This window comes from Microtus oregoni, unplaced genomic scaffold (genome assembly GCF_018167655.1).
Source record: "Microtus oregoni isolate MIOR12 unplaced genomic scaffold, Mior012 000045F_ref0000178, whole genome shotgun sequence".
Classification (NCBI taxonomy): Eukaryota; Metazoa; Chordata; class Mammalia; order Rodentia; family Cricetidae; genus Microtus; species Microtus oregoni.
This window is the reverse complement of record NW_024543219.1, coordinates 6,654,291-6,674,897: the sequence shown is the minus strand read 5'-3', so window position 1 is coordinate 6,674,897 and position 20,607 is coordinate 6,654,291. Positions and strand designations below refer to the sequence as shown.

General features: G+C 46.3%; 1 protein-coding gene across 1 annotated transcript; it reads left to right on the top strand.

The window, feature by feature from the left end:
• The first annotated feature begins 123 nt into the window (after positions 1–123).
• Dad1 (defender against cell death 1) lies at positions 124–19,593 on the top strand. Its single transcript, XM_041634095.1, has 3 exons — positions 124–415; positions 11,100–11,273; positions 19,365–19,593. The coding sequence occupies exons 1-2, from the start codon at positions 205–207 to the stop codon at positions 11,228–11,230; spliced, it is 342 nt and encodes a 113-aa protein (XP_041490029.1). The 5' UTR covers positions 124–204; the 3' UTR covers positions 11,231–11,273; positions 19,365–19,593.
• The last annotated feature ends 1,014 nt before the right edge of the window (positions 19,594–20,607 follow it).

The following is a 20,607-nucleotide window of genomic DNA, read 5'->3' as shown; positions in this document are numbered from 1 at the left end:
TCAACGAAAGCCCAGGCGCAGGCGCACTAATCTATTTCCGGCTGTAGTTCTCAGTCTAGTGATGCACTCTGCGCCTGCGCATTAATTGTGACGCGCCCAGGCCGACCTATACGCCTGCGTGGGCGTGGCTAGGGCCCGCCAGCGCGCACGCGCGAGCCCCATCCTGCTGTGGTCGTCCGGTGGTCGAAGTGTCCTGCGTTCGTCATGTCGGCGTCGGTGGTGTCCGTCATCTCGCGGTTCCTGAATGAGTACTTGAGCACCACTCCGCAGCGGCTGAAGTTGCTGGACGCCTATCTCCTTTATATACTGCTGACCGGGGCGCTGCAGTTCGGCTACTGTCTCCTCGTGGGCACCTTCCCTTTCAACTCTTTCCTCTCCGGCTTCATCTCTTGTGTGGGCAGCTTCATCCTAGCGGGTAATGAATGATTCTGTGTGCTGGCAGGAGTGTTCCACTTTGGCGCGCAGCGCCGTCCTCACAGTGCCCTTTGGTAGTTTGTAGATGGCCGTCGCCTGTGAAGTCACGCATGCTTTTCTTGGGATTCAGGAAACAGGCTCAGAAATGCTGTTACGTTTCTAATGCCAAACAGTTACCTAGGAGCTGGAACTGAAGATGTAAAGACACTTTTTTCTTCTGGTGATCCACCGCAATTAATAATACTTCTTTAAGGAAACATCCTACTGCAACTTCGATGTAGCTTTAATACAAGTTTAAAGTTGGTAGACCCTTAAATGAAAAAGCCAACCCCGAGCCATTTCTGTCACCTTGGCCTAATCCCCATGCCGTCCAGGGGAAGGCAGGTATAGGGATGTAACTATTGGTGATTGCTTGTGACGCTGGCTATGTGGGTGCTGGCTTTTTAGTTGCGCCCACATATTCTTATGGTTGATGTTCCCCTGTGTTTCTCATCCCCGAGCTCAATTTTTTACTCATACAATTGTGTATTAGCTTTTCTTTCTGGCCTCTGCATTTGGTAATCTTGTAGACTTCCAGATTTAATGAGGATTGGCTCCTGACCTTTCTTGCTCCATGGAATTGAGTGAATCCTGGGAATAGGTTTGGCTCAAGAATGTTATAGTGGATGATGGTCAGCAGTGTCTTGGGGGATTTTTAGCTGTTGCTTTCTGCCCCCACTCTTACCCTCCAGTGAATTAGACTTGGTTAGGTACAGACAAAAATATAGCATTGGATTTCTCTGGACATTTGATTTACAGGGATACCTTCTTACCATAGATCTCACATCACATGTACACATCCACACTGCCAGCTCAGGCGCACTGGGGATAATTCTGCTTTTCAGAACTTAAATAGGCCTCAGGACATCATGACTTGTGCCCCAGTCAGAGTTAGAGCTGCAAAGTTAGCTTGTCAGTAGTCTCAGTCTTTGGATTTTGGTCAAGTTTCTTGGGGTATGTTAGTACCATCAGCCAGACCTGACACACCTCTTTACTGTACCCAGTACTGTTCACAATGATATTAACCAACCAGGAGAAAGAGCTTTGCTGAGTACCTCTGATTTTTTTATTTTTATTTTTGTCTCTGGTTATGGAAGTATAGAAAACAGAGCGGGGCTGGAAGCTGATTTTAAATAAGCCTTCTGTTGAAAGTACCCCGTCTTCAAGAGCCTCTGGGTAATGCTGGCTTCCCAGGACTCCGCAGAAAAGAGTGATCTGCTGAAAAGTTAGGTTGCATGATAAGGTCAAAGAGTTTGGCTTTTTCGTTTTCTTTTTTGCAGATAGTTTTTGCTTATGCCAAGTGCTATTTTTTTTTAAATCTTTCTTTTCAAAAATATTCTTTGTGGGTCTCTATGTATATATAATATATGGTGAAGTGTCAGTACATGTCTGTATGCTGCGTGCATAGATGGAGGTCAAAGAGCAGCAGCATTCATTGGCTAGACTGGACTGGCTGGTTGGCCAGAGAGCCTGAGGGGGGTGTTTTCCTGTTGTGTGGTGAATTGTCTGTCTCCCCCCCCCTCCTGTTCTGTCTAGCTCTACAGTTACAGATGTGAATGCCACCATACCAGGTTTTACATGGATGCTGGGCATCTGAGCCATCGGGTCCTTATGCTTTGATGCAGGCACTTTACCAACTGAGGTAGCTCTTCAGCTCCCAGGCCTGTTTTTTGTGCCTGTTAAGGCTAGAATTGTCAGGTTCCAGTGGGAGCTGTATGGCTTGTTATTGAATAGACTGCTTAGCGAAAGAACACTGTTAGTAGTGAGACGGTGTCAGCAGTGAGGACGTTACTAGTAGGGAGGACATTACTAGTAGGGAGGACATTATTAGTAGGGAGGACATTATTAGTAGGGAGGACTTTATTAGTAGTGAGATTGGAGTCAGTAGCGAGTAGATTTCCAAATCTTTTAGGTAACAGAATGAGAGAAATGAAGAATTTCTGATCATTCATTGTTTCTGCAGAAAGTTATCATTTGCATCCCCCAGCCCCTGTGAACTCAGGGACATTTTGCCCCTGAGCTAAATCCTCAAATCCATCCATCCGTCTGTCCGTCCATCCGTCCGTCCACCCATCTTTTTTTGCACAGTGTGTCAGTGTATAGCCCTGGCTGGGTAGAACTGCTGGTCAGGCTGTCTTGAGCTCACAGAGATCCATGTCCCTTTACTTACTGAGATGTAAGGATGTGTGCCAGGAGCCTGGCTGCCATGTTTCTCTTGGTAGCATTGGGTTTACTAAATCCAACCTCTTTTGCTAGCCCAGACCATTGTCTGGTAACTTGTTTTAATGAAAATTTTGAAATTTGGCTGTTTAGCCTTTGTTCCTATTGTTGAGACAGGAAATCTTATACCTGCTGAAGTTTTGTTTTGATTTTTTCTCCCTGTGTTTTTTGTTGGAAGACAATGGAAGGGGCAGTTTAACTGGTGAAGGGAAGTTGTAGGAAATCACGTTGGAGGATTTTGAAGGACCACGTAGTGCTGAATGCTCAAGCTTTGGTGTCAGACCTATTACTATAGGAGATCATCTGAGAATTAAACACGAGAACATGGGCCAGTGAGATGTCTCGGTGGGTGAAGGTGCTTGTCACCAAGCCTGAAACCACCGAGTCTGACCCATGGGACCTGCGTGATGGGGGGAGAGAACTGACCTCTGCAAGTCGTCCTCGCTCCTCCACGTGTCTACACTACACTAAGTGAATCGTGAGTGGACGCATGGGCAGCCGTCCACAGCAGTTCTTTTTTGGAAGTAAAGGACAGACTTGTAAGTTGTTGCATGAGTTGGAGAAGGATGCTCTTTCGCTTTGACTCTTCATTAGTGCATGTGTGCATTTGCTCTTGGAAATTGGTCAGTATGTTTTAAATCAGTTTAGAACACTGCCGTCAAACTTTTAAAAGTCTGATGAGACACGGTGGTGTCTTCTGTCTCCTCATGGCTGGGCGACTTATCAGGGTCTCGGGAAGAGGGTGGAGGTTACTGGCCGCCAGGATGAGCTTGTTCAACAGTATAGTGCAGTAGGTTTTTTTAAAGGACCTTGAGGGAGTAATTTTACTTTCCTGGTTCATTCTCACAGCAGACTGTTTATCTTATGGTTAGCTCTCCCTCGAGGAGGGACATCTGTCGCTTCTGAGTTAACATTCCAGTGTTGGCAGCTTTCTTAGTTTCCTTTTTTTACCTAACTGAAATCTGCTCATTTCAAGTACTGGTAAGTGGGAAGTAGTTAAGTCTGTCCTTAAAATGAGTATGGCTAAAAATACATCTTAGTAGGCAAGTACTCTATCACTGAGCTTCAAGTGGATTGCTGAGTCTTGTTGACTGCCAGCTCAGGTTCAGTGAGAGACCCTGTCTCAAAGGGTGAGAGAGAGCAGACACTTGGTGTCCTCTGGCCTTTGAAAGTATGCACACACAGGCATGTGTGCATCTACACACACACACACGTACATACACTATGCACACACACCACATCCGTACACTTAATGTAAACATGCACGCACACACACAAACAATAAATTTAAGACATTTACTAAACAAAGTTTTAGTATCGCAGTTAAGAAATCCCAAAGGAATTTGAGTTTGAGAAACAAGGAGACTAATCCAGAGTATCTTTTGTCTTAAGGGAGTCATTGGCTTCTGTGGACTGGGGTCTGGCTACTTGAGGGAGTGTCTGTTAGATTTGTGGACTCCTCTGAGCTGCTATCCAGGAGATGGAAATTTGCCAACCTCATGGCTGACTGTCCTGTTTCTAAATGTCCTATCCATCACTACTTTTTATTCTCGGTACCTCTGGCTGCATCTTGACTGCGCAGCCTCTGGTATTGTTTAGCTTGATCTGACTCTCCAGCCTGACTGTGCTGCTTAACCACATTTGGCTGTGGTTCCCAAAGTCGAGTTTTTGGTTTGTTTGTTTGTTTGTTTTTCATGACTTGTTTTTTCATGTTTGTTTTTTCTCTTTTGGGAGCCAGCCTCATTGATTCCTTCCTCTTCATCGCAGCCTCTGCCCTTTATGCTCCGGAATCAGGAAGTTACTTACTGTCCCCTGACTGATGTCAGGCTCTTGTGCCTTCACTTGGCACTCTTTCCCTCTCAGTTCGATGCTTCCCCCTGTGAAGAACCTTTGCTGACCCTCCCAGCTGAGCCAGGGCTCTGTGTCCTTGCTTCATTCTGTGTCTGTCGGGGATGGGGTGGAGTTAAGGAAGAAGAGAGATGGGACTTTCCCATCAGGCTGCATGTGTTGTGTTGTCTGCCCTCTAGAAGGCAAGGGCAATGCTTCCACCCCCGCATCCTTGCTTAGCACTGTGCGTGTTAACTGTGGCCTGTGTCTTAATTTAAGGAGCATGGAGGGCTGTTTGCCAGGCTCTGCTCGGGTGCTGCACGTTCACCTGTGAGGAGCACAGATGCTGCCCTGCACTTCCGGTCTGAAGGGAATTGGAGGCAGTGAATGAAGCAGCGCTGCTGAGGATGGGAGCAGCTGGGCTACCGGCCCGCCCAGTGGTCCTGCAGTGTCCCTAGTGTGTTCACTGTCCCAAAATGTGCTTCGTGACCTCTCACTTTTCTCCGTTCCTTCGGCTGTCTTCACGGTTTATTTTGGTTTTCAGTAGCAGAGTGAACGTGGCCAGGAGCCCCTTCATCGTCCATTGAATCTCAGCGGCCGCCTGCCCCGTGCCTGTGCTCTCTGCTTCCCCCTGGGGTGTCATATCCCTCTCTTGTCAGCTGCCAGCTCCTCCGCTTACTCAGGGGAGCTCGTGTCCTCTTGTGGCCGGATGACTTCTGAGTTATCTCTTTGTTCAGCATCATGGGTTTTCTCTCTCTTGAATCATTCTTATCTTTTAAAGATGCTCTAATGTTGTCTAATTTGAAAAAGTTGAACCAGGCGTGGTGGTGCACACTTTAATCCTAGCGCTTGGGAGGCAGAGGCAGGAGGATCTCTGTGAGTTTGAGGCCAGCCTGGTTTACATAGTGAGTTTCAGGCCAGCTAAGGCCATGTAGAGAGACCCTGTCTCAAACAAAAAAGCAAAACAAAACAAAAAATTCCCTTTAACCCCAGCCACGCCTAGCAGCCAACTATTTCTTCTCTGTTGTCATAGAACTTCCTGAAGGAATAGCTGCTGTTTCTGCCTTTCCCGCTTAGTCCTCAGCTCTGCCTCCTGTGTCTGTTCCCACCACATCCGACTCTGTTACCCTGATACCACACGGAGAGCATCTCCCTCACCTCACCTCACCTCACCGCTCACCATTAGCATTTAGCTCAGCTGCCTTGCTCTTTCTCACCTCCCGCCTTTCCCTCCCCGTTATGCTGGGTGTTTCATTTTGCATTTCTTACCATGGGTGAATTTAAGTTCCATCTGTGCGTGAACAGTTATCGTGTTATTTATGTTTTCAGTTTGGGCCTGCCCTCTGAGTTTCAAATTAGTAAACGTAGTTCCTGCCTTCATTTCTCTTCTTGATGGCTGTTCTGTCTCTCTAGTTTATATTTCCCAAATAGATCCTTCCCTGCCCCACCATCTGCTTCTTCACTAGCTGCATACAGTGTCAGCCTTGAGTAGACTGTTCAGCTAGATTCCGGGGGGCTCTCTTGATCCCATAGTTTCCCTTGACCCCCACATTCCCGCCAGCTTTTGTCGTCTCCAGAATATAGAATGCCTCTGTCTCTTCATTTCTGCCCGTTTTTATGTGCTTGACCTTGAGCTCTTCAGTTCCTAGGTCACTCATCTCTAGTCCTACAAGCCATTCTTCACGTTGCAGTTCTAAGCTTTAAAGAATGTGAGTCGTTTATGTCACCAGGTGCTCGGACCCTGCGGTGCTGTTACACTGTCCTTTAATTGCAGACTCTTTCCTGAGACTTGGTCACTGATATCTGGTGTCTCTGACTTGTTATGCCTAAGATGTGTCAAGACTGATTTTACTGTCTTGATTGCTCTGTCCCAGATCTTTACGTGTCTGGCTTCAAACATGGGCTTTAGTAGCATCTTAAAAAGACGTTTTCTAGTCTTCTCATCCTGCTCCATTTTCTTCGGTGTGTGCCCTGCCCAGAATGTTCTTGTTTGGTTGCTGACTTGTGACTGGAAGCACATGTGTTTGTCTCTACAGACTAAGTTCCACGGGAGCCGGACTCCTGGCTGGCTCTGTGCCATGTTCCCAGCGCCTAGAAGGATGCTTGGTAAACGAGCATGGAGTGGATGGACCAGAACTGCCGGCGGGGGCGGGGGGCAGCTGCCTCGGGAAAGAGTCTGTTCCCATCTTTGGAAGTGCTGGGAGACACTGAAGGCCCATTTCTGAAGCAAGCATGTTTTAAGAGTGTTTCTTTACCTTTCTTGTATCCAAAGCCTCTGAGGAATGTGGCATGTTTATGAGTAGCATAGGTTCTGGAGGGATTTGACCTCTCACGGGGCAGCTTATCTGTCCCCGGGCATGGTAAGTATCCTTCAGAAACTCCCAGGCCATTCTTGGAGGCTCCTCTGCACACCTTTCTCCCACACTTCTTGGACAGGGTCCTGCTTTGCTTTGCTGTAGTAAACACTATGACCAGTAGCAACCTGGGGAGGGAAGGACTTGTGTGGCTTACACGTTACAGCGCATCATCAAGGGAAGGCAAAGCAGGACCGTGGAGGTAGGAACTGAAGCAAAGACCATGGAGGAACGCTACTTGCTGGCTTGGTCTCCCTGGCTTGCTCAGCTGGTTTCCTTATACAACCCAGGACTATCTGCCTGGTGGGTGGGGGGGTGTAGTATTGACTGTAGTGGGCTGGGTCCTCCCATATCAATCATCAGTTAGGAAAATGTTGGAGAGGTGGCTCAGCAGTTAGAAGCCCCGATTGCTTTTCCAGAAGGCCCACGTTCAATTCCTGGCATCCACATGACTACTCAGAACTGTCTGTAACTCCACTTCTAGGGGTCTGACATGCTCTTCTGGCTTCTAGGGCACCAGGCACACAAGTGTTGGACAGATACGCATGCAGACAAACCACCGGATAAATAAAGTAAAATGAATTTTTTTTTTAAGTAAAAAAGGAAAGAAAATGCCCCCAAAGACCTGCCCGTAGGCTATTCTGGTGGAGGCAATTCCCCAGTTGAGGTTCTCTCCTCTCAGCTGACTCTATATGTCATGTTGGCAAAAAACAAAACAAAACCAAACAAAACCAAAAAAAAAAAAAACTCAGCTGACATAGGCATTTTATGCATCCAATCGGGTGTTGGGAGGGCTAGGGAGATGGCTCAGCAGTTATGAGCACTGGCTGCTCCTCCAGAGGTTCCATTCCCAGTACCTATATGGTGGCTCACGACCATTCATGTGACTCCAGTTCTGGGGATCTAATGCTGTCTACTAACCTCCTTGGCACCAGGCAGACATGTAATGCGTATATATATGTGTAGGCAAGACACCCATACACATAGAATAAACATCTTTTCAAAAATGGGCTGTTAGTCCTGATGACCTCTGAGGTACATTGGATGCTTGTGTGGTTGATTTGTGTACTGTTACAGAATTGAAGTTATGGTCATTTTAGGGTTAAATCAGCCCATGGCTGTATCCACCCTCACAGGGCTTTCCTACTGCTCCCTTATAGGTACTCCAAACATGACCTCATTTTCTATCCCATTGCAGTTAGCAGTTCTGTGTTTATCTCCGGAGTTTCCGTCAGATTGCTACCAAGTGATAGAATATTTGTATGTGAAATAAGGGTATAAACATAACAATTATATATAAAAGCTAAGGTTTTAGAAAGAGCAATATGGGACCCGAGGCAGAGCAGTTGCTGCAAGAGCACAAGGAGCTTGAGTTAGGGTCCCCAGCACTCACAGGAATGTCTGGAGCCCAAGCTGGGGGAAGAGGAAAAGACAGACAGACCCTTGAAGCTCATTGGCCAGCAAACCCTGCTGAATCCATGAGCTGCAGGTTCAGGGAGAAATCCTGCCTCAAAAGTAAAGTGGGTGGAGGCTCAGTGGTTAAGGTCACTCCCTGCTCTTCCAGAGGATCTGAGTTTGGCTCTCAGGACCCACATCCAAGGCTCACAGCTGCCTGTAACTATACCTCCAGGGAATCCATTGCCCTTTTCTGGCTTCCAGGAGCACCTGGACACACAGGGCACACAGAGATAGCGTACAGAGAAACACACACACACACACCCTAAAAGTAAATCTTTGAAAAGACAATTAGGTGGGTATGAATGAGGAAAACTCCTGAATTCAACCTCTGGTCTCCACACATGTATGTGTGCACACACGAACATATACATACAATATATACAACATCACAGACACATGTATGTGTGCACACACGAACATATACATACAATATATACAACATCACAGACACGTGTGCACACATGAACATACACATACAATATATACAACATCAAAGACACATGTATGTGTGCACACATGAACATATACACACAATATATACAATACCACAGACACATGTATGTGTGCACACATGAACATATACACACAATATATACAATACCACAGACACATGCAGAAAGGGACCTGGAATGAGTGAGTGCTTTTGGCTTATCACTCAGTGAAAGTGGATAGCTTTATTTTCAGTGTATAGAGAATTTACCTCGTTCTGAACAATTAATAGGATTTCATCTCAGGTTTGTAGTATAATTATTCCCTTTGATGACATTTGGACCATTTCCTTTTTTCTTTTTTCCTTCACATCTACAAACATACTTTGTTTTGTTAGTCACATTCCTTAGGCAAAAGAGAAACATTTTAAATATTAAATAACATTACAGTTGCTTCCCCAGAAGGTGGTCTAACCTGACCTTTCACAGCAAGGTTTTAAGTTTCCCTTACTCCAGTCAGTGTCCCTCTCAAAGACAAGTGCTGTCTGTCTGTGCCTGGGGTGGTGGAAACTGTTGCTATGGTGATGAACTCTGGAGCACCAGTGTGACTATCGTCTCCTTTGGGTGGACTCTTCTTTGTTACTGCTGGAGCGGATGCTAGCCTGAAGCAGGTGTGATTTTATTTTATGTTTTATTGCAGCCGTAAAGGTGTTTGAATAGAGAATACCCCTGAAGCTTCTTTTCATGTCTGGGTGACCGGCTGCTGCCTTGTTAGAGACTTCAGGGATACAGAAATGTGGCCGGAGAGATTAATCAGGAATCTTGTGTTGGGTCTTCTGCCATCTATTGAAATGGATAGGCGGCTGCTAGAACTTTATCAAAGATAATTATCTATGGTATGAGGTCCGCAAGAGCAGACAAGTGGCTGTATTTACAGTCTCTGCCGTGTATTACGCACACATCTTGTAGAGAGTGTTTAGTGTTTCATGGGGTTATCATTCAGCCCAACTTTTGTTACTGTTGTATTATAGCCCCACGTAGGTACAATTGGACACCTTTATCAGCTAGATTAAGAGAGTTCTTAGGGTTGGGGAGATATATCTGTGTATAAGTTTAGTTTTAGCATCTGACATATCATTTTCCCCCTTATTTTTCCTTTAATAAATGATAGTTAAGATTATAAAAGTGAGCCAGGCAGTGGTGGTGCACACCTTTAATCCTAGCACTCGGGAGGCAGAGGCAGCAGGCCGATCAAGGCCAGCCTGGTTTACAGAGCAAGTTCCAGGATGGCCAAGGCTACACAAAAAAATCCTGTCTAGGAAAACTAAAACCAACCAAACAAAAAAACAGCAAGACATTGTAAAAGTATATAATTTAATGCATTTCCTATTTAGTGTTTGCAGTTTATTTATTGTATGTGTGCATGCATGCTGCAGGGCTTGTTGGCAATGCCCTTATCAGTAAGCGGTCTCGCAGCTCTAGTTTTAGTTGTCTTATGTAGTCAGGGTTACCTTGAACTTGCTGTGGCGAAGGGTGACATGGCGTGGATTCCTCCTCCATTTGCCGGGGAAGTGCTGGGGTTATGGGGGTGCCACATCATTGTCTGTCTTGGGATTGGTTTTTAGATTCTCTGATTTAACTACCCCAGATCAAGACAGAACACTGTTGTGCCGTACACGGTCCTCTTCATCCATGAAAGATGAAAATCACTGTCTTGACTTATTTTGATAGTTTATTTTGCGTTTTTAAGACAGGATCTCTTTTTAAAAATTGTTTATATTGAGCTATCTATTTTTCTCTGCTCCCCTCCCTTCTTCCCCCCTTCTCTTCTGCCCTCTCCCATGATGCCCAGGCTCCCTATTTACTCAGGAGATCTTGTCTCTTTCTACTTCCCATATAGATTAGCTCTACGTATGTCTCTCTTAGGGTCCTCTTCGCTAAGACAGGATCTTAACTCTAGCCCAGACTGGTCTCAGACTTGTGGCAGTGTCCCCCTCCCCCCAAGCCCTTCCACCAAGTTCTGGGATCACTGGTATGTGGTTCTGTGTATACGGAATCATCTAGCATGTACTTTTTACATCTGGACTGAAATTCATTCAGCTTGTATCTAGCAGAAGTCCCTTTCCTTGCCAAATCGTCTTCTCTGTTCACATGCACTAATTGCCCTCTGTGCTGTGAATAGGTGTGAACTGTTTCTAGCTTGTGCACATCATAGGTGTCATGCCTGTACGTGCATCGTGAGTGTGTGCATTCATTTTGGTAGAGGAGAATTGTCATCTTGGGATGTGTTTGTATATTGATTAGAACTGATTTGTTTTGTACTTCTAGATAATGACTTTGTGTTTTGTTTCTTACCCAGTTTGCTTGAGAATACAGATCAACCCACAGAACAAGGCGGATTTCCAAGGCATTTCTCCAGAGCGGGCCTTTGCTGACTTCCTCTTTGCCAGCACTATCCTGCACCTTGTCGTCATGAACTTCGTTGGCTGAACTGCTCCCGGGTCCTTAGTTGTGGAGCTGGAGTCGGCAGAATGTAAGTGATGATCACAGCCTTGTCCTGTTGGGTTGGCTTTAGCAGGTGGAATTAGAGGGGGCTGGCTCTGCTCCTAGTTGGAAGAGTTCTGTGGTGCTGTGACGTTTGCAGAATTTCCTGGAGGTTCAGTGTATGCTGTCGGCATGATCATCAGCTTGCTGTTCTGGGCAGTCACGTCTTAGTCCTGCAGATTATTAAGGTGCAGAGTGCAGTGTGCTCGATGCAGTGTATTCTACTAGTGACTGTGAAAGAAATACACTCAGGATTTAAAACTTTCCCCTTATTTTTGTTGTTCTAGGCAGGCTTTCTCTATGTAGCCCAGGCAGATCTCAAGCTTGTCAGCCTCCTGCCTCAGCCTCCTTCCTGCTGGGATTACAGGTGTGCACCCTAAAATTTTTGAAGAATGATAAATTGCAGGCTTTGCTTTTACATGTATTGAAGTTTTTCCAATTTTGATTGTCATTGATGTTAGGTGTGGCCTTTGTTACCTGTTAGGCATTCAGAGTAGTATGAACGAGTGACAGTTGGTACTTAGTAATATGTGTCTCAAACTTAAATGATAAACTTGGATTAACTTGAGAGAAGATTTGGAACCAGACTGATCATTTGCTACATCCCTTGTTGGGCACTGAAGCCATTCATGCCCCCTAAACAAACTTTACAGAACTCTGGTAGAGAAACAAAAGTGGGCCTAGGTTCCGTGGCAGAACTGAAAACCTCTCTGCCCCACCCTCCCAGAGTGGATGATGTCTTCTCCACCCTCTCTCTTGCATTAGTTACTTTCCCATCGCTGTGACAGGACGTCATGGCAGAGGCAATTGTAGAAGTAAGTGGTATTCATGCTTGCAGAGGATCAGAGTACATGATTGTAGTGGTGGGGATCATGGCAGCAGGCGGACAGACATGGCGCTGGAGCAGTAGCTGGGCACTTACATCTTGAGCCTCAAGCGTGAAGTAGAGAGCTAAATGGGAATGGTATGGGCTTTAAGAACCTTAGAGCCATCCACAGTGGCACACTTCCTCCAAGAAGGCCACACCTCCTAGTCCTTCTCAAACAGTTCCACTTACTGGGTGGAAGCGTTCAAACATATGGGCCTGTGGTCATTCTCATTCAGACCGCCACGCTTCTGCAGCAGTCTGCAAGCTGTGGTAAGTACTTGGATGCTTTTCCATACACATCAATATATGAGGAAATGGGCCCAGAGCAGTCCAGTAGCCTCTCCACTGCAGTTACATCGTCGTGAGCGCCTCTGTCTATTGATGCGTTGGTGCTCGTGCAGCTCACCAGTGAATGTCTGTGCACCGTAAAGTTTAGTATCATTGTTTCTAGGTAGGAGAAGAGAATCTTAGAAAATAATAACCTTTTAGGGGAGGTATCTCAGGACCAACCTCTGCACACTACATGTACTAAAAGGACTGGAGCTCTGAGACAAGAACACCAGAGTGGCGCATTGCAGAGTGTGCAGTGCTTGACACATCAGAGCGGCGCATTGCAGAGTGTGCAGTGCTTGACACATCAGAGCGGCGCATTTCAGAGTGTGCAGTGCTGACAGTGGATTGGAGCTCTGAGACAAGAACCACCAAAGTGGCGCATTGCAGAGTGTGCAGTGCTTGACACACCAGAGTGGCGCATTGCAGAGTGTGCAGTGCTCACAGGGGCTGCATTTCGTCTTCTAGCAGGAACTAGTCACTCACTTGAGATGGCACATAAATCCATGTTAAAACAATTCTGTTTGTTCAGGTAAAACTTTCATTTTAAGTAGTGGTAACTTTTGGGATGCTTTAGTCACTGAAACGTTGAGAACCACTTCATCCCACCATCCTCAGACAGCTTCAGTTCTTGAAGACCTGATCTGCTCCCTTCCCTCCCTCATCTCTCGTTGGTGCCTAGTAAGGAATACAGAGGAAAGGAAAATGCCTTTAAAAGTGAACAGCCGAGACCTTAAAAAGTGTAAACAAAAACAAAAGAACAAAACTGGGTGTCATAGTTAGGGTTTCTATTGCTGTGAAGAGACACTGTGACCACAGCAAATCTTATAAAGAAAACATATAATTGGGACTAGCTTATAGTTTCAGAGGTTTAGTCCATTATCATCATGGCTGGAAGCATGGCATTGTGCAGGCAGATGTGGTGCTGGAGAAGGAGCTGAGAGTTCTCCATCTGGATCCACAGGCAGCAGGAAGTGACCATGAGCCACTAGGCCTGGCTTGAGCTTCTGAGACCTCAAAGCCTTTTCTCTCCCTCTCCCCCGGTGACACACTTTCTACAATGCCACTCCAATAAGGCCATACCTAATAGTGCCACTGTCTTTCACACCACCACACTGGGACTGTGTTTCATTTGGTAGAGTGCCCTGGGTTCAATACCAGCATTGCACAAACCAGACATAGTAGTACCAGGAGGCTAAGGTTGGAGGAGTTCAAGTTCATCCTCAGCTGCACATCAAGTTGGAGGTCAGCTTGAGCTGTCTTACGTAAGGTAAAGACCCATATAAACACTTAGTTAAAACATAGCAGGATTAGAGTGTTACCAGAGATCGGAGCAAAGTGCTGGGGGAGACTGAGAAGAGGGTGACTGTGTCTGGGAGAAGCAGTGATGAGTGAATCCCAGCTTTTACCGGTTACCAGTTGATTGTTTCCATTGGGTGCCTTGAAGGTCCCTAGGAAATGGAGCCTCCGGTGTTGCCCACCTTGGGTTTATGAATACTAGGTGTAACTCTTTGGCCTTCAGTGGAGGGATTGCAACAGCTGTGCCTTCTGATTGCTTCACTAGATTTGCTGAGGTGTTTTCTAGATGAGTTACGGTATGTATTTAGGAAGGAACAGAACAGATTTCAAGGGTGTTCTCAAAGTTCAGAAAGATAGCAGATCATGAAAAATTATTTCCTGGCACTGCCATGATTGGAGGAGGACTTGGCTCCCAAGAACTCAGTATTTCAAAATTATGACAGAACAAACGAAAAAGCAGGCTCAGCAGAAACCGTGTAGTGCAGATATTAACAGCTCAGCCACCTGCTCAGCTGGGAATTACGGGCTCCGAGTATGCAGACTCTTCAATCCCAGTTGCAGTGTTCAGATTCTGTGGAGAGAAGAGGCTCCTAGGAGGGTGGAATGATCTCTTCTCCGGGGTCGCCCAGTACATTTTCCTGAGATCTTTCACGTGACATATACCACCCCGTCCCGCACATTTATTGGTGCCATCTATGTGGCTTTAATTTAGCTGTGTACTCCTGGTGCCAACTGTAGTTTCCCAGTGGCGTCAATCTTTACGCTAACTCAGAAGGCAGGATAACAAAGCAAAGCAAAAGCACCCAGTGCTCCGAGAAGACATTTATGAGACACTAGAGCTGACTTCCGTATTCCTATGACGTGAAATGTGGGGCCATAGGGCAGCACATTTTCAGCTAGATTCTCATGTTGCTGCCTAGCATTTTTTCTTTTTTCTTTTCCTTTTTTTTGAGACAGGATTTCTCTGTGTTGCTCTGGCTGTTGTCTTGGAACTTGCTCTGTAGCCCAGGCTAGCCTCAGACTCAGAGATCTGCCTGCCTCTGTCCCCGAGTGCTGGGATTAAAGGTGTGCACCACCATCATCCAGCTGCTGCCTACCGTTCTTTTTTCAATTGAGAATGCATGTTTAAAAAAATCTATAACAGATTTTTAATGAATTTGAAGGTGACATTTAAAACCATCTGGAAAAGGCCGATCAAAAGAAAATGTCATTGGGCTGTGAAAGTCATGGCGGTTTAGCAGAGCCGAGGAGCAGCAGGAGTTCCCACTGGTGTTTTGAGTGCTTGTGCAATCTCTTTATTTTCAAATAGCCTCAGGAAGATGAGTTTGCCGTTCCCATTTGTAGGCCAGGTATTGAGAGATCCAGAGAGCCTTGTGAGGCATCTTTTGTTTGTTTGGGCTTTAGACGGGGTCCCTTGTAGCCCAAGGTCACTTCAAACCCCGTACATACTGAAAGATGACCCTGGGCTCCTGATCCTCCATCCTCTGCCTCCCCCATGCTGGGATTACGAGTATAGGCATCCCCTAGACCAATTTCAGATTCCCTTCTTAATTTTTAAAATAGTATTTTTTACTTTTAATTATGTATATGTGTGTACATCTATGTGGGTTTGTCATGTTAGTATCTACCCCTGCCCAGTTACCCACCCCAGTCCATTTAGTGCTGCCTACACACCAGCTCCTGTGGGCACCAGCTCCCGCGGTGAGCACCAGCTCCCGCGGTGGGCACCAGCTCCCGCGGTGGGCACCAGCTCCTGTGGTGTAATGGTTAAAGCTCTGGACTCTGAATCCAACTCTCCAAGTTTGTATATTGGTAGAACCTGTTCCTTGAGGAAGAGACCTGGTCAGTCGTCCTCATTAACTCAGACCATGAAACCCAGTGTAAACGGGCTGCCCATGCATTCTGCAGCCTTGCCAGGGGCATGTTCCTTTCACTTTACACACCCATGGAGTGGGACCACATGTTGCAGCTACCTACCAGCCTAGATGTCACCCTCTAAGCTCTGCTGCCACCTAGTGGATGTACATTTCCTTCACTGAGATGCTGAGAGTGTATTACAGAGTTATATTTTGGTGGAACGGCAAAAGCTAGTTCCTTCCCAGTCACAAGAGGGCAGCAGAGGCTCAGGTGAGCTGAAATGCTGACTGGCGGGTGCTTTGCATTCTGGCCAGCAGTGGGCAGTGTTGAGCTAGGAATCCTTAGCACCACCCAGGGTTGCCTTCCTGGGGTCTCCCTTTCTTGTCAGTTGCCTTTATTCCAGACCCTTTATTGCCTCCAACAATGAACTGCTGTGGGCAACAAATCTTTGATTTTTTTAATTGATGAGTGGGTCCTGTAACCTTTTCTCAGCTCCTTAGCCCCTCAGGGGCTGGAAAGTGAGATTAATTCTTTACTGGTTAGTCCTAATGGTTAAAAGCATTAATTGACTTTGAATTGGTGGCTGAAGTCTTCTGTCTTTTAGGGAGAGAGAGAGATAGACAGAGAAAGAGAGGGGAGAGGGGATAGGGGGGAGGGGGGAGGGGGAGGGGGGAGAGGGGAGAGAGGGAGAGGGGAGACATGGTCAGATGTAGTCAGATGTAGTCGTGGGCGTGGCTGTTGCAGCCATGACACGTGGTCGGAGGACAGAGGACCACGTGGAGTTGTGCCCCTCCTTCTGCCACCTGGGCCCTGGGGCTGGAACTCAGGTAGTTGGACTCAGCAGGTGTCATTGCCCATGGGTTCTTCTCATTTAAATTTATTTTCAGTTTTGTGTGAGACAGTCTTGCTCTGTGGCCAAGGCTACCCTTGAACTCACGATCCACTCCTTTGCCTCCTGAGTGTGGGCTACAGTAGGTCACTGCTGTACCTGGCTCAGGGGATCCATGCTAGGAATTCTGTTCCTGTCCTCATCCCCTGGGGACCCGAAGTTGTCACCCTGGTGTCTGGGCTCTCAGGTCCACACCTCTCACATTCTGCATTTGTCACATTGCTTTAGAAGTGTCCACTCTTGTTCCTGCCTGCACTGCACACCCAGGTTCCTGAGGGTGGGGATGTTTTTATTTATTTATTTTTAAAGAATTTTTTAATTTATTTAACTTTATGTGCATTGGTTTGAAGGTGGATCTACAGACAGTTGTGAGCTGCTGTGTGGGTGCTTGGAATTGAACCCGGGTCCTGGAAGTCAGTGCCTTCTCCAGCCCTGAGGGTGGGGCCCTTAAGCAGCCTCGGTTTTCCTGCTTGTACAGTGGGGGGCTTGGCCTTCATCACAGTTTCTTTTCACTAATGTTTATGATGGTCACTGTTTTGTGGACTCCATTTGGGCCTTTCTCTCTCTCTCTCTCTCTCTCTCCTGTTGCTTTTTTCCTATTCCCACTGTCTGGGCATTAAAGGTGGAACTTGAAAGTGGGATTGTTCACAATAAAATAATAAAATGTGCGGTGTTATAGAACCGACCATCTATAAAATGTTTTGTTGCTACCACGCCGCACATTTTCTGCTTCATATCTCTTCCGTATGCAGCTTTACATCAGTGTGCAGTTTTCTTGTGCGCCCTGTGGTGGGGGAGACAGAGCGTCGCACCTGTGTTATACCACGAGGAAACATCCTTGGCCAAATTTCAGTTGACTTTAATCCTTGGTACTAAGTGATTTAGTGGGCACTTAAGAGTGGACCCCTGGAGCCTAAATGTGGGTGTTGTTCTCTGTACATGTGTAAATCTAAAGTCATCACTCAAAAGTTTCATAAGTGATGACTTTTAGATTTACACATATACATAATTATATATATTATAATACTTATTATAATATATACCACATATATAATATGTATTATAATACATTTCCTATTAAATTATGCTTGTTAAAATACTAAAGTTGCTTTCTTTATTGAATGGGAAAAACTAAAGAGAAGTTCATAAGAAGAGATGGACACTGAACCTTAGGTGTTTCTGCAGAGTCAGGCATCTTTACTGTGGTACAGGAGAGCTGTACGGCAATGCAGACTGGGAGACTTGACTCCGTCTACTGGCACCTTGTTCTGGGTCTGCACCACCCACAACGGTAACCACTAGTCATGTGATCCATGTTGGTTGGTGGATATCTGAAAAGTGACTCACTAACCAAGGAAATGAATTTTAATTTCCTTCATTTTTTAATTTTTAAATTTTTTTTTAGACAGGCTGTTCGGAATCCTTGGCTACCCTGGAATTCAATATATAGCTAAGGAAGGTCTTGAACTTGTGATCCTCCTGCCTCCACCCCCATCTTCTGGGATTACAGACATGTGTCACCATGCCTGGTTTTATGGATGCTAAGTATCAAACCCATGGTGTCATGTATACTCCATAAGTACTCTACCTACTGAACTCTGTCCTCAGCCCAGCCATAACTTCCCCTAATTTTACTGAATCTGTGTAGATGCTGGCTACTAGGTTGGGCAGCACAGCTCTGGATAAAATGTCCAAGCTGTCAATTTCTAGTTTTGTCATTTCTAAGATGAGAGAGTTAGCCTAGTTGATTTCTGGAGCGCCCTTGGTTTTCAGACGTTATGATCCGGGCCTTGTAAGATGAGCGTGATCAGACCGACCTGCTCTTGGGAGTTCTGCACAGTGGTCTGATTTATATCAGCCTCTGTTTCAGTTTTAATTGGGTGATCAGAATCCAGGAAAGATGGATTTGATGGTGGCAGTTCAGGTGTCTGAGTAGAGGGCTTGCTGCGGAAGAGCATGTTCAGGAGGGAGCTCTGCCCAGCACTAATTTCACCTCTGTGGACAGTGGTTTTCAGTGTCCCCAGGTGTCTGCCTGGGTGACAGACGGGACCTCCCTGTACCTTTCTCAGTAGGTTTTGTCCGTTTGGTGTGACTCACGATCAGGGAGGAGGTTCTCAGGCAGTTTGTGATGTCTTTGCTCTGTTAACAGTTGAGAGTGCTCTTCTGAGTTGTCCATGGGGCCCAGTTGTGCTGAGCTAACATTTCAGAAAACATGAAGCCTCTGTTGTTTGAATACCCTCCAAGTACATCTTCTCTGCAAAAGGGGGAATTGACCTTTGGGAATTGAGTTTTCTGAAAACTACTGCCAAAAATGCTTTTCTTCCTGAGCCCTTTTTCTTTTTTGTGGGCTGGCCTTGGTGTCTCAGGCTCAAGTGTTTTAGTATCAGAAGTCCGCCCAGCTCGGGGCAGCAACCCAGCCACATCTGCAGCCATTTCCTATCTTACCCAAAGTAACTTACTTTAAGTAAAAATGAGATCACTTCTTCTAAAGCCCTTGGCCCATTGTGAAGTCTTGAGAAGTCTTCCTTCTGTCCCGAGTGTCCTCATACTGGGCACTAGCACTTTGTGAGGAGTCTGGGCAGGACGGTGGTGCTGATGAGAACCAGGATTGCTGAGTTGGAGAGCTGGAGGCTGCTTTCTTCAGCTCCTCTCCTGTCAAAGGAGGTGTGAGCATTGTCTTTATAGACACTACTCTCACACAGTGTCCGAGACAACAGTCAGCCTCATTCTGGTTATTGTAGTCTGGCTGAAATGCTGTCTTGTGCTTAGGAGTGAGTACAGAATGAGAGTTTAGATGGAAGGACGTGACATTTTACCCTTCTGCTTCTGTCTTTCAGGTTCACTCTTTGATGTCCCCTGGAAAAGAATTCTTGAGATGTCAGCTCGTTGAACATTGATTCTTCAGATTTGTGCTTGATGATGACTCAGACTTGGCATGGCATGGGGAGTCCAGAGACCTCCCTTTGCTGCCAGTCCGGCTTCACAGTGCACACCTGTTAATGCGAACCCGGCCTTCCCTAAGTGTAACCCTCACTTTCCAAATTAAACAGTTTTTCTGCTGCCTCATTGTGTCTCCGACTGCCATTTTTTCTTCTCGCACTCCTGTGGAGACTGTTTCCCTTCAGCTTCAGCTCCACATGCTCACACGCTCTCCTCACACTTGTGTGGAGACTGTTTCCCTTCAGCTCCGTGTGCTCACATGCTCTCCTCACTCTCGTGTGGAGACTGTTTCCCTTCAGCTCCGTATCCTCTCCTAATCCTTCCCTGTCTGGAGCTGCACCAGCACCACCGAGCGCTTTGTCAGAAACTGGGCTGTGTGCTTTCTCGGCACATCTCTTTGGACATGCTTCTGGAGAAAGGTGAAATGTGTGTCCCTCAGGCAGTGTAAGCTGGGTGCAAGGTGCATGCGTATGCTTGTTCAAGAGTGTGTGCGTGTGCCCGCACACATGCTCAAACACACACGTGAGAGAGAGAGGAGAGCGATTGAGAGGTAGACACTGTGACAGTGTGGCTGTGTCTGTCTGTGACACAAGTGTCGTGTGTCTGTGTGACTCTGTATGGGAGACTATGTCCCTGTGGGGTGTGACTGTGTGTCTGTGTGACTCTGTATGAGAGACTATGTCCCTATGGTGTGTGACTGTGTGTCTGTGTGACTTTGTATGGGAGACTATGTCCCTATGGTGTGTGACTGTGTGTCTGTGTGACTCTGTATGGGAGACTATGTCCCTGTGGTGTGTGACTGGTATTTGCATGTATGTTGAAATAACCAGACTAGCTAAGGATAAAACTGTTATATTTTATTTATTATAAGGGGAACACTCACGAAACAGGAAACAAAAATTCCAAGCACAGCAATGTCCCGTGGGAAAGGGCACAGAGAGAGCAAGCACCTGGAGGTGCACACCTTTACCCTGGGTCCCAGCAAAACTACACCTTAACTAAGACCCACCTCTTAAAGATGATTGGCTAACAACGTTCCCCATCATCTCCCCCTTTTGTCTAAACAAGAGCGATTCAAACCCAATACAAAACTATATACAATAGGAACAGATATCAAGTATAAAATTACAAACAACATAA

What these genes read in the sequence shown, in the direction of transcription:
- Dad1 (XM_041634095.1), top strand. Translation starts at nt 205, where the DNA reads ATGTCGGCGTCGGTGGTGTCCGTCATCTCGCGGTTCCTGAATGAGTAC. An exon ending in GGGCAGCTTCATCCTAGCGG is followed by an intron (nt 416 to 11,099) that starts GTAATGAATGAT and finishes TTTCTTACCCAG; the next exon opens with TTTGCTTGAGAATACAGATC.